The sequence below is a fragment of the Rhagoletis zephyria genome, unplaced genomic scaffold, assembly GCF_001687245.7.
Source record: "Rhagoletis zephyria isolate East Lansing unplaced genomic scaffold, Rhagoletis_zephyria_1.1 Rzeph_scaffold_00029, whole genome shotgun sequence".
In the NCBI taxonomy this organism is placed as follows: Eukaryota; Metazoa; Arthropoda; class Insecta; order Diptera; family Tephritidae; genus Rhagoletis; species Rhagoletis zephyria.
This window is the reverse complement of record NW_016157113.1, coordinates 122,064-135,049: the sequence shown is the minus strand read 5'-3', so window position 1 is coordinate 135,049 and position 12,986 is coordinate 122,064. Positions and strand designations below refer to the sequence as shown.

The window sequence follows — 12,986 nt, the reverse complement described above, 5'->3', positions numbered from 1 at the left end:
GAGGATATTTAGAAAAGTCGTCGAGCGTTTGACCACTGAAAGATAACGTAAGGTGCCATAGTTTTTCTACCAATTAAATCGTTATAAATAATATCAGCGGTATAATACATATGTATGTAACATCCAACATATTGCGAGTGTCGACTAGTAGTAGATAAATGACTGTTAGTCGATTATCGGTGGTATTTTCAAAGTCGTTTTCTCTTTCAATAAGTGCGTGTGAATGGTTTATAGTCACTCATCCTTCTACAAACTAACAGTCGTAGAAAAATGAGCGATAAAAAACTATTCACAGTCGCTTATTGAACGAGAAATCGACGTGCTCAATACCATGGAAAAGCGATACTCGAATAAGAGTCGTTTATCTACTACTAGTCGACATTCGCGATAGGAGTGCTAGTAAAAAATTGTAATTAAGCAAAACAAAAACATCTTTATAGTATAGCCGTGGTTGGTGTAAATTTTTTAGTTGTCTTTCGTACTGATTTACTTTATTAAATCTAATCATTTGTCAAATCAGTTGCCTACGCTTTTAGGACATCATCAATGTGGCACACACGCCGATAGCTTCTCCAAAAAACGTGTGCAGATATCAAAAGTCGCAAAAGTATGTAGTGTATTTTTTTCTTTTATACATTATTTAATAAAGTATAATAATATAAAATGAATTCACAAGCATGTTAGAAATTTGTTATCCAAAAAATTTAAGTGTACAGTTTTAGATGTTAATCGTGGCAATCTATTTGTAGGAATTCCATTTAAATTTTATAACAAAAAACCTTGAAGCAAAAGTTTCTATATGCACTATATTAGGCGCTTCTCAACAGTATTTACATGAAGTCATCATAATCTTCTGAATAGTCGTTGCCGTATTTCTGATAGACATCAATATCCTATGCCAAGAGAATATCAAATATGTAAAATAATCCAGTTACGGTACAAAAGTATAGTATATTAAATTTGTTAATACATACATCAGTTTCTGTACGCAGTGTGACTTTGACTTTTCCTTTACTAGCAGGCTTTTTCGAATTTTGTTTTTCCATTTTGAGCTTCTCTGTGTGCAAGGTTTCTACGTTAATTTTCACCTTCTTAATATCCGAGGCAGACACTGAAATGAAAATAAAATAAATGTTTAAATATCGCATAAGATGATATGTATTACATCTATTTCATACACTTACAATTCACACATATGCTACGTACTAGATCTTCAACAAATTGAGGGAAATGTGGTGACTCTTTGTATTGTGACAATTTCCAACTGAGCGTCGCGCCGAATTCCTTGAAGTCTTCTTTCGTTTGTGGATTAAAGGCGTCCAGCCCGCCACCAAGATTTGATACACCAAATGTTTCAAGTGCGCTTTTGAGGTCTGATTCTTCCTGAATTTTTTGCAACCGTAGTTTTTCTGCTAACCTTTCCTCTGGCGTTAAATTAGCTAAACGTTTCTCTTCCTCTTCTTCTGCTAGGCGCTATAGAAAAAAATATGTTAGTCAAACGTAAGCGCTAGTATAAAAAAAAAAAAAAATAATCTCAATTTTATCAGCGATACAATAAAAATTTTAAAATACATAGTATTTTATACAACATTTACATTTACTGAAATACCTCTTGTTCTGATAATTTGGCTTTCAAAGCTTTGTTTGGTTTAGTTTTTGTTGGCACTGGTGTTTTTGACTCGGACTTTTCCTCATCTTTCTTTTCTTCCTCGTCTTCCCAACTGTCCTGTATGCCAAAAATAATAATGTCATTAAACTTAAATGTATATGAATACATCCATATTTATATATATTACAAAAATGTATTAGCTATTTAGCGCTCAAATCTTAGTTAACCAAATATGAATTTTATTTATTTATTTGAATTTTATATACCACTTATGTACATACACATATTCATATATAGTAAAACTTCTTTAAAACGAATGCCAAAAATACTACTTCCTTATACAGCAAAAGGAAAAATATAGTTCTTTTACATTTTTATTGGAATGACGAATTCCCCAAAGACTTTTAGCGAGTCGTGTTGCAGTGACAGTCCTTGGACAGATATTAATCTGGTCGTTACGGTTCAATATACCCGAATGTGGGGGCATCAATTATTTTGGCTAAGTTCATTTTTCCTCTTTTCCTCGAGTGTTAGGTTATTGTTTTCTCCTTTTCAACCCTTTTTGCGTTTAAATTTAAGGCTAACCTTGATGATAAACTTCCGGGAGGAATCCCAAATTTCTTAGCAAAGTCTTTTCTGGAACTGCTTTTGCGATTAATAGCGTTTTTCCGTAGCAAAAACTGGTCAAAAAATTTCAAAATTTGCGTGTACCCTTGAACAGGGTATAACTTTATTGGTAAAGAAAACTACATTCGTTATACGGAGATTGAAAGCGATAAACTTTCAGTGACGCTACAAAAATTGTTCGCTATAAAGAAAATTTCTTTATATGGAAATTCGTTTTAAGAAGTAGAACATTCTTGAGGTGATTTCGCAATAGAGAAAACGTATAACGATATAGATATAGATATATCTATAGAGAAGTAAGACTGTGCATATCGTCGTTTAAAGTACAAATCCGCGTATCGACATTCTGCAAAATTGGGTAACCGACATTTGCGGCTAAAAATTGGATTTGCTCACACAAGCTCTTAGCGCAATCCTTATCCATTCGGTCTGAAATATACTAGCCAGAAATGCAACTGCTTTATAAAAAAAGAGAACCATTTTGAAATATGAATGCTTTTACTCTCTAAAATATAATTTATGCAACCTCACATACGCTTATTTAATTGGGTTTGCATTTCGTGGATACGCGGCTTTGTACTTTAAACGACGATATGTATGTACAGATGGGTTACATTTTTGGTTGTAAGCTTTTGCTGATTATTGTCAATACATACATGGCACAAGCATTAACATTTGCAATCAAAGCAAAACGTTTTGAAAACTGGTTGTGATTAAAATTGTGCAAAGCAAAAAAATAATTGACCACGTGGAAGTGTAAAAGTAAACTAAATTAAATGTTAGGCGTTGAACGAATATAGTGTAAAGGGCAGTTAAAATGTTAATACTGTTAGAAGGCAAATGTCTTAGTACTAAACAAAATGTGTTCCATAAAAAATGCACTATGAAGATTATTTACATTCTAAACGATATGCAATATCTACATAAATAATTCGATATTTTACCTTTACGTCTTCATCGTCATCTTCTCCTTCCCATTTGTTCACATCATTTGTGATTTTAGGACGTATGATCACCTCCTCGTCACCAGCTGCCTCTATAAAACGAAATTTTTGTATGTTAATATCGAAATGTGACTAAAATAATTGTATTTTTTGCTTGCATAATTTTTTTTTTAAGTCAACTCATTGCTGCCCTTGTGCTATAAAGTGAAATTGCTGCTGTCAATGCAGCGTTTTTGTGGCAATTTCAATGACAAAAAAGGCTTGAGTGCGCACTGTGGCAGCCACTGATGATGAATCGACAACATTCCAGAACAGCTACTTACCCCAATCGTCGGCCATTCTGTCGAATGAAACTTCGAAAATGCTGGGTTTCAACTAATATTGATTGATTTTTACAAATTTTCTTATTATTCGTATGGATTTTGTAATTTTTCCTTGTTTAGTTGAAAATTGAAAGCAAAAATGCGACAGACAAACCAAAACCGTGACAAACGTGTGCAAGATTTTCTTCTTTGTGCCATTTACGATTTACGTCAAATTCTCTTTTGTTGCTTCCCCTACATCTTTATCTTTTCCTCCGTTGCCAATTTTTTGTTTCGATTCACCAGAGTTACCATGTCTTATGTTACATACTAATAGCCCGTCTTCACCTGCTTGCAAATCTCGCTTGCGTGACGAAGCAGGCGAGATCCCGCACGTCTAGATCGCAATAAGTAGTTTACGTTCAGACAGAGAAACTTTTGACGCGGCAACTCGTTACTTGTGGGAGAGGGAGTGAAGAGGAGGGGGGAAGGGCATGAACGAAAGACACAAGATCACGTAAGAACAAGAGAGTGAAAAAAGTCGATTTTTTAGCGGGTTCTACGCCATCTTGTTTCACTGGAAAACGAGCGAAAAGTAAACAAAGCAAAGAAAACAACGAAAACCAAAATTAGCCAAAATTATTGTCAGCCACTTTAAACGCACAATTTAGGTAAAATGATGCATCAAAATGCTTTAAAATGTGTTGTCATGTTGAATTAACTCTTCTTTACTTGAATAAAAGTGTAAAATAGTGGTGCTTGTGATGTAAACAAACGCTCAGCTGACGAACCCGCTTTCGCAAACTTTTTTCTCAAAACCAGTTACAAATACAACGTCGCGTTCTTACGTGATCTTGTATTTTTGGTTCATGGGGGAAGGGCCCCGCGTTGCTCGTGCTCGAGCAACACGCTTTGTGCTCTCGTTCGTCTGAGTTATTCTGACAACAACAATTGTGTACAAAATATTTGCTCTGTGTGAACGCGAAGAGTAACATCAAAAGAGAAGTTGCCGAAAATGAGCAACAAAAGTTTTGCTGTGTGAACGCAGCCGTACGAAGCATACTTTTTCTTGCATACCGAGCGGTTTGCGAGCTCGTCCTTGCTTTCAACCGTCATTTTGTTGTTTGACATCTATTTTCTCATTTTGCAGACCTTTTCACAGAAGCAATATGGTGCTGGCAAATAGAAGTTTAGAGGCACCCATTTTATTTTATGCAGATTTTCTAATATTTTCTATCTTTTAAGAGCATGCAAGGCTTGAACCTTCTTGTTTGGCGACATTTTACAAATGAAAAAGGAAGCTGTCAAATGCCCGGCCAACAAAACTCTATCTCGCTTACGAGAAAAAAAGCAGAACGCAACCCAGTTTTTCAAGCATGTATAGACAGCGGGTAAAGATTTTTTTTTATCAGGAATAATATATACTACGTTTATACGTAGCGCTAAGTTCCCACATTGTACAAGGTATTGACAGTGCAGGTGGGAAAATCCGCGTAAAGCAACGTCTCTTTAACCATCGCTCATAAAGGAAAGCCAACCCAAAAAACGAATACGAAAAAAATGTTGATGCAAGCATTTCTATGGTTTTTACTCCATGGAAATACTCTTATTATTAGTTGAGTTCCTCAACTTTTCTGGATAAAACCTCTAAAACTGTCAAAAAGCAAAAGAAGCCAGAAGCCAGAGAACTCTGATAAATTCCTGTTCTGCGAGTTAGGGAACGCAACTATTATCATTGATGAAGTTTCTTTGATGGCAGATCCAAGGTGTATTAAACAAGGTGTGGTTGGGGCGACAGCTGAGTTTTTCGCCGTGGAGGCCATTACGTCAAAATGATGTGTTTGTTGTAACTCATACCAATGACAGTATGGACATCAGCGTATAATTTGTTAGTGTAATTTTTTACTTATATANGATCCTTCAAAATCAGCTGAGAACGGAAAAAAAAACAACAGCAGAAAAAAGAAAGACGTCAAAAAGCAAACTAAATTAAAAAAAAAAACAAATATTGGCAAAATTAATCGTGTTAATAAAATTAGAAATTTCACTTGTAGAGGAGTTAAAAATTCCGATGCACTAAAAAGGTCCTGGAGCTGCATAGAAGCATTTAATAATCGGTGCTTTAATTGGATTAAATTCAAAGGTTAGCAGAATCCAGAAGGAAAATATTTTCCATTACGAAAACCAGGTGAGTGGGTGGTTTTATGACTTCATCCACAGCTACATAAAAAATTACAAATCAGCTGCAGAATGGCTAAAGTTATTTCGCAAGAAACCTTTGATGAGGTAGTGAAGGAAAATATTGTCGACTTTTCAATGGCTCCGGACGAAGCCAAAGAAGAGACAATCAAACAATTTGAGGCACAGGTAAGTAATACACGAATTTTCAGCGAATATATTTATGTATATTATTGGAGCGTAAATGGGTGTCGTCATTTTCTACTACTCACTAAACACTGCATTATTTGGTACTAGGGAATCAATTTGGCTAACATCATAAAAGATTTGACTATAAATCCCGACTCTGGTAAGCCGGTGTTGAATGAAATTATTGATGAAATTAAAACGTATATAGGCCAAAAATCAACCGATACTAAGAAACTCCTGGATAATTTGAATGTCTTAGATACCGAATGTCAAAAGGTAATGTATTCTTATTTTCCGCTTAGCATCACTTGCTTTTCACAAACCCTTCTCAGTCTATTTCACATCGCGTTCTCGCTGGTAAAAATGGTGCCCATGAAGCGCTCGTTACGCTGCTAGAGCAGGAGCTCGCTACTCAACAATCTGCGGAAGAATTTAAACCTAATTTACCTGTATTAGAAGGCTGTCTCAAAGCTGCCAATAGTTTTACAAATAAACAACCGGATATTTTTGATGCTGAGGCACTGGCTATCATTCTTAAATTATTGGCCATCGAAAATGAAGACATTACGATTTTGACACTGCAATGGCTACAAAAGGCTAGCATAATGCATGAAATCAATCGCCAAAACATCGCAAATGCGGGCGTGATAAAAAAATTGAAGCCTTTTGTTTCGAAGCAAAGCAGCGTTAAGCTAATACGTGAAGTTCTTGCGGTTCTACGCTATTTAGTGCTGGACGACGACATACGCGTGGAATTTGGATGTGCGCATGAACATGCACGTCGCATTGCCAGCGAATATATTGTTGATTTAACAAAGTTATTAGGCGAATATAAAGATCCAAATGTTTTGGCGGATTTGATGTTAACAATCGGTGCGTTGGCTGTACGCCAAGAATTCTGCACAACAATTGAAGATGCTGGTGGACTTAAATTAGTTTTTGATATTATGGTGAGCATCCAAATATTACCTACATATGTGTATGCAAATTGTATAATCTTACAAAAAAATGTTCATTAAAATTTTTAATTATTTTAAGATCGAAAACTCAACATCTACACGTGTAAACCGTGAAGCTCTGAAATTGTTGCGGGCGTTGGGGGGAAATGATACCGTAAAGGCACATATAGTGCAACAGGGCGTAGCGCCTATTATCAAACAGGTGCTGGAAATGCATATGGTAAGTATTATGTCAAATATGAGATTCATCTATAACATTAAAACAATCTTCCACAGACCAATGAAAATGTAGTCTCTGCCGCATTGGCTTGCGTCGCAACATTGACTTTGCGGGTAAAAGATAACAGCGTTGTCTTCTTTGGCACCGGTATAGCAGAAGCAATTGTAGAAACTTTGCGCAAACATCCTAATAACAAAATTATTCAGGTAATAATGTGTCTTTAAGCATTTAGTTATTGCAATTTTCATTTTGTTTTTCTCTTAAATAGCGTAACGGTGCTTGGTCCATTCGAAATATGGTTTCTCGTTCACGAGATCAATGTGAGAGCTGGCTTTCATATGGTGTAGAAGATTTGCTGAATGCTGCAATGAGTTCTCATCCGTCCATACAACAGGATATAAAGGCCGCGCTTCGAGATTTAGGGTGTAAAGTGGAACTTCGTGAAGAATTTACCGGCGTAGCTGAGAAGAAAATTATTGGCATGTGAGAGCTAAGCAATCTGCAAGCATATATGCTGAGAAAATTATGACTTACTACATTCTTTTTATATGAGCTTGTATTACATAAAGCAACACCGCTGAAACTGCTTTCAAACCATGGCATTTGCATCTAGTAATTGAATATTTATATATATGTATTATTACAAATCAAACATCTGATTATAACATCTATTTATTTGAAAAATTTTCTACATTCATACGAAAAGCAAAAAAAAAAACGCGAATCAATTAACCTTAATAAACATAGCCTTTTATAACAAATGCCATCTTTTTTGTTGGATGCATGCGTTGCCCACAGTTAATATCTCATTATACATGTAATTTTTCCAACAAAAGTTTTCTGTACATTTCAGCCATTCCACGTCTCATTTCACTTTAACAGGGCTAAATAGCTGAATCAATAGCTCTTGGTTGGCTAAATCCTCTTGGATTATGGGCTAGAAATGCATGCCGTGCGAGTATCAAAATGCTCCCATACAATTGCAAAAGTAAAAAAAAGCTTGTTTAAGACTACAAAATAATTAAACTTAATAGCACACAATAATAAAAAAATCTCATAAATATCTAATTTACATTAATTTAAATACATGCTGGCTATAAATTAATTGCAAATGCAAGTCGGCCAGCAGACATCATTTGTTTAACTTAAAATTGCGCAGTCCACCAGCTCTTAGTCGGCTGTCCAAAGTGCTCCCAATTGGTTTGGGCTTTGTGGGAGATCCTGTACGCGTAGCACTCAGCTCAAAGTTCATGCCAAAGTGTTTGCCAGTTGCTGAGGAAGTGCTTATAGCCAAGCGAGGTTTTTTCATAATGGAATACTAAATATGAAATATTTGAGGGTAAATTAATACAATTCAAGATTTATGAGACTCTAAATTAACCTTTTCTGTGATATCACTTTGAGTTTTACGCAGCATTCCAGAACTACTGCTTATGCCATTAGCGGAAATTCCTTTCTCAGTCTTCTTCGGCGATATTTTCAATGTGGCTAATTTTGTTGTAGTATTTGCTGTACGATCTTGCTGAATTTCTTGATTACGCTTAAATAATGGCAGAAGACCTATGCTGCTTGATTTAATATTGAGATATGGCGAGTTGGAGTCTTCAATAACTTTAATATTTTCCTTCTACAAAAAGACGATATAGAAATGAATGTAAGTATAAAAGACTTATAAAGTTTGATATTTTACGAACAATTGTCGGCGACAAAGTTTGGCGTTTTTCGGGTAAGGCAATCGGCGCTGATTCAGTGCTCCGACGTCGATGATCAGTCATAAAGCTTGGCGACGCTTTTGTCTCCTGCTTTTTAATCTGGAAGAAAGTAGAGTTTCAGAGATAGAGCCTTTAGAATTGAAGCCTTTATTACTCTCTCTTGTAGCTGATAATTTTCACTTTCTAATAGTGAAATGCGTTCCTCACAAGATCTGCGAATTGAACAGAAGGCAAACATATAAACGGCAATTAAAACATATTGAAGGATTATGTTACCTTTTCGTGGCCATTTCTTGACGCAAGTTGTCCTGCATAACTTTCATTGCTCTCCTAAGATCCGTTTTCTTGGTTTCACAGGTACGTAGCTCACTATATTTGAATTAGAATAAAAAACTGTAGTCTACATATCGTCACTACCATGTCAAACTAGCGAATGTGAAAATGAGCAAATTTCAGAAGAGCAAAGAAACTGTTGTAAAAAATGTTGTTGTGTGGGATTCGACACTTTGTATTCTCTGCTTCTAATACTCGAAATTTGACGACTTGCGAATTTGCATTGCCCTCTAAATGCATGCGCAAGGTATCATAATTGTAAAAGCATTTGCGCACATTGGATAGTTTGACATGGTAGCGACGATATATACAACTGTAAGCATTCACACCTTCTTGGTTAACAGATTACCTGGTCGCAGATTGTTATTCCAGTGCGTTTTGTTGTTAGCTGCATTAAAAATTAAACCAGGTAATCAACTGAACCGATGAACCGATGTTGGTGTGAATACCTACAATATAAATAAATACTAAGGATGGCGTAAGTAAACGTCCTCACAGTGAGTATCATCCAGCAAATGTTTGCTATTTCAGCTGCATTTCCAAAAAAAAATTTCGGTAGAATGGCTTTAAAGTTTAAAGTCATTTTTTACTTTTTATATACTAACCGCTTAAGTGCCGCCACCCAAGTGCTCAAACGTAAGGGGTCCTTTTCAATTTTGAGCATTTTTTCAGCTTCAACATTTGTAGCTGCGAGTATGGACTGTACAGACTCGATTGTTTTTATTTGTTGTTTTAGCCGCTCCACCTCCTTACGGTAGTCATCGGCCATTTTTGCTTCAGTCTTGAGGATTTTCAGCTACAATCGGAAGAAAGTACCATATATGGTTATATGATTTGCAAAAACAAATGCAGTACTAACTTGCTCTGAATACGTAAGAATCGCGAAATCATTTTTCTGGATTCTAGCCTCCATCGCTTGAATTGTTTTTCTATTTAGTAAATATAAAGAACAGTTTAATTTCATGAATTTAAAATGTTAAATTTGTATAATTGAATTTACGCTGCCATTATTTGCCGGTCTTTAAGCTCCTTAATCTGCCTTTCCGCTTTGTTAAGCTCCTGTTCTTTCATTTTCAACTGCAAATTTGTGTTATCTATTTGTTCCTGCAGGGAGCCTACGTCTATTGTACTGACATCCAGATTCGCCAAATTGAAGTAAATGCGGAATACATTTCGGTCCGTACACTTGTTACGGCACTGAGGGCAGGACTTTGAACTGTTTCATGTGTATGTAAATAGAATAATTCTGTTTTCATCTAAAACTATTGGTGGAGATTGTGGCACACTTACCGCTCCATCCATTGTTTGAGACAAGTGTGGTGAAACATATGACCACAATTGGTGGCACGCACATCATCGGAGGCGACGAAGAGCTCAGCACAAATAACACAATTTAAATTGAGCATCTCGTTTGCTTACCTAAACTAAATAATCACCACTCAACAAACAAATATGTACATAAATGTAACGAAACTAGAGCGGACGATTCAGAAAAACTTTCGCAAAATAATTAACTGTTTTTTCAGACTTTCTTCCTTGCCAATTTTTCCTTTTTCCAATCTTTTATTTACAGCTGTTGCCGCCAATTTTACGTCCAAAAGGAAATGTCAAATTTAGCCAAAATTTAGATCAGAAACACAAAACAAAAACAAGAACGAATGTCAGAACAGGGATAGATCACAAAACTTCCACTGGAATGCACTACCGGACGTCACTGGAATGCACTACCGGAAGTATAGGGTGATAAACACTGGTTTCACCCGTTGCATTGTTTCGTTCTCTATGCACTTTTCCAATCAGAAACGAGAAAATGTACAAAACAAATTCAAGAAATCAGCTGTTTTTGGCAACCCAGTACCGGAAGTACAGGGTAACTGTAAACATTTATGAGATGGCACTACCGGAAATTGCTGCAAAACGTTTGTTCAGTTTAACGTTAAACATTAAACGTTAAACCAGTACGATTTGCACATTCACGAAACGAAAAGCGGAAGTAACGGAAAATTCGTATGCAGTAAAAGGGGAAATCAGTGTGCATACAGTTTGCAACATGAGGATGCCACAAAAACATAGTCCTTGGCGGCCGGCCGCCTCCCATCGATATGAGTGAATTTCCACTATCGCGCGAAATTAGAACCACACTGGCGCAACTCAGCTCTGGCTGGTGCAGTTGCCTAAACTCATACAGAACCAGATTAGAACCGGAGATCGCTGATCACCTGGCCAGAATGCGGAACCGGTCCGCACAACAACGCACACCTTTTCGCATGTCCTACATATCCTACCCGTCTGAAACCCGAGGCGCTGTGGATTCAACATATTGGGGACCGCCCGCTTCCTGGGCCTAAGGTTTGAGCAGTCAGATGGAGAATATGAATAAACAACCAACCAATTCGGGGACCATGTGATGCCACAACAACAATAACATAATGAACTTGATTATTTTCATACATATATTTATTTTTTTTAATCAGGAGGGTTTTCGAACTGGCTGCCGAGATAGGTCGATCTTCCACTCAGCCATCGAGGGCCCTATCTGACATATATTCATCAATCTATCTGAATAAGAGTTACTCACAAAAAATACAACTGAATATTTTTTTACATTAAATCTTTATTGTTTGCTTTATTTATTTTTTATTAATGCATTTTTTAGGCTTTCTTCGTAAATATTTTATTTTTTGGTCATACAATACAATTTATTTACTTATATGTTATAACATTTGGTTCACAATTTTTAATTTTATTTAATGCCAATTTTACTCTATTAAATATGGGTACAATTTACAGTCTGCGACATGTGTTGAACAAACATACATATAAATAAGTATTTATTTATTAACGTGGTATTTATGTATTTGTGTAGTTATATATTTACTATGTATGTATGCATGTGCATACTTACATATATTAGGTATGCATGCATATACGAATATATGCACATTAGGGTGGTTCAAAAATGCATCTGAAAAAGTAAAGTCGGAATTTTAATGTTCTCACCCCCTACGATTGTTCTATTTCGAAAAAAATTTACTTCTATTTTTTTATTTTGAAAACAAATAATTTTTAGAGGTCGCTCCAAACGCTTAAAATTTTCCACATATTTTATATGGACAAAAACAAATAGGTCCCCAATTGCATTATTTGAGGTTTTTAGGGGTCCTATAAAAATTAGTTAATGATAGAAAATAGATAATAAACAATTAGGTAGTTTTGTTGGAAGTCTCCTGAAGAGAAACGAAGTTTTCCGTTCTAAAAATATTGATTTTCAAGAATTACAAACCTTTTTTTTGGACCACCATAATGTACATGTCTATTTATAACGGATTTTTATGCATATTTGTAGTTTGAAAGCTATAAAAGGTTGTACGTAAAGTACGAATGAATGTTTGAAAATACAAATCTATGAATATATTAGGCTTAATTTACTTAGTTTGGGTTGTATATTAATACATTCATATATACAACGTGGGTATTCACACTTGGTTGGTTATCGGGCTAGTAGTTGAGTAAACAGAAGAATACAGCTTTATGCGGCACATCCAATGACCAACGATTCTTACCGAGTGAGAACCTGACCTTGAAATCGTTCAATTTACTTTGAGATAGTTTAAATTAAAATTTTCAGACAACTAGAGTAGAACAACGAGACAGTGTGCTTGAAAGGCAGAAACACAAGTCAGAAAAAAAAAACTTTCAGAAAGTGCAAAAACAATAAAAATTTTGAAAACCCAGTAATGAGTGAATATGTGAATTATATGTGACCTGGTCTACGGAAAGGGGGCTAAGGTGTCAAAAAATCAATTTTCACTTTTTGGTTGATTCGGATGGAAGATGAGATGCTTTTTCACGTGGTGAAAAGCAGAAAATCCTAACTTGCTTAGAAGTGTACTAAAAATGTAGAGAAAGAAGA

At 35.6% G+C, this 12,986-nt stretch overlaps 3 protein-coding genes across 3 annotated transcripts; 1 reads left to right on the top strand and 2 right to left on the bottom strand.

Annotated features, from left to right (window-relative positions):
- Nucleotides 1-590: 590 nt before the first annotated feature.
- Nucleotides 591-3,755, bottom strand: eIF3j (eukaryotic translation initiation factor 3 subunit j). The gene is made up of 6 exons (XM_017616986.1): nucleotides 3,504-3,755; nucleotides 3,181-3,272; nucleotides 1,610-1,726; nucleotides 1,185-1,473; nucleotides 975-1,111; nucleotides 591-893 (listed from the first exon to the last, which is right to left on the bottom strand). The coding sequence occupies exons 1-6, from the start codon at nucleotides 3,517-3,519 to the stop codon at nucleotides 831-833; spliced, it is 714 nt and encodes a 237-aa protein (XP_017472475.1). The 5' UTR covers nucleotides 3,520-3,755; the 3' UTR covers nucleotides 591-830.
- Nucleotides 3,756-5,442: 1,687 nt separating this feature from the next.
- Nucleotides 5,443-7,738, top strand: LOC108363537 (armadillo repeat-containing protein 6 homolog). Its single transcript, XM_017616927.1, has 7 exons — nucleotides 5,443-5,670; nucleotides 5,726-5,849; nucleotides 5,958-6,125; nucleotides 6,182-6,799; nucleotides 6,888-7,028; nucleotides 7,085-7,234; nucleotides 7,297-7,738. The coding sequence occupies exons 2-7, from the start codon at nucleotides 5,733-5,735 to the stop codon at nucleotides 7,513-7,515; spliced, it is 1,413 nt and encodes a 470-aa protein (XP_017472416.1). The 5' UTR covers nucleotides 5,443-5,670; nucleotides 5,726-5,732; the 3' UTR covers nucleotides 7,516-7,738.
- On the bottom strand, nucleotides 7,683-10,811 carry LOC108363544 (E3 ubiquitin-protein ligase TRAIP-like). The gene is made up of 9 exons (XM_017616939.1): nucleotides 10,364-10,811; nucleotides 10,074-10,289; nucleotides 9,933-10,002; nucleotides 9,679-9,869; nucleotides 9,017-9,109; nucleotides 8,895-8,952; nucleotides 8,723-8,839; nucleotides 8,410-8,655; nucleotides 7,683-8,346 (listed from the first exon to the last, which is right to left on the bottom strand). Exons 1-9 carry the CDS (start codon nucleotides 10,477-10,479, stop codon nucleotides 8,161-8,163), a joined length of 1,293 nt encoding a protein of 430 aa, XP_017472428.1. The 5' UTR covers nucleotides 10,480-10,811; the 3' UTR covers nucleotides 7,683-8,160.
- Between the last annotated feature and the right edge of the window lie 2,175 nt (nucleotides 10,812-12,986).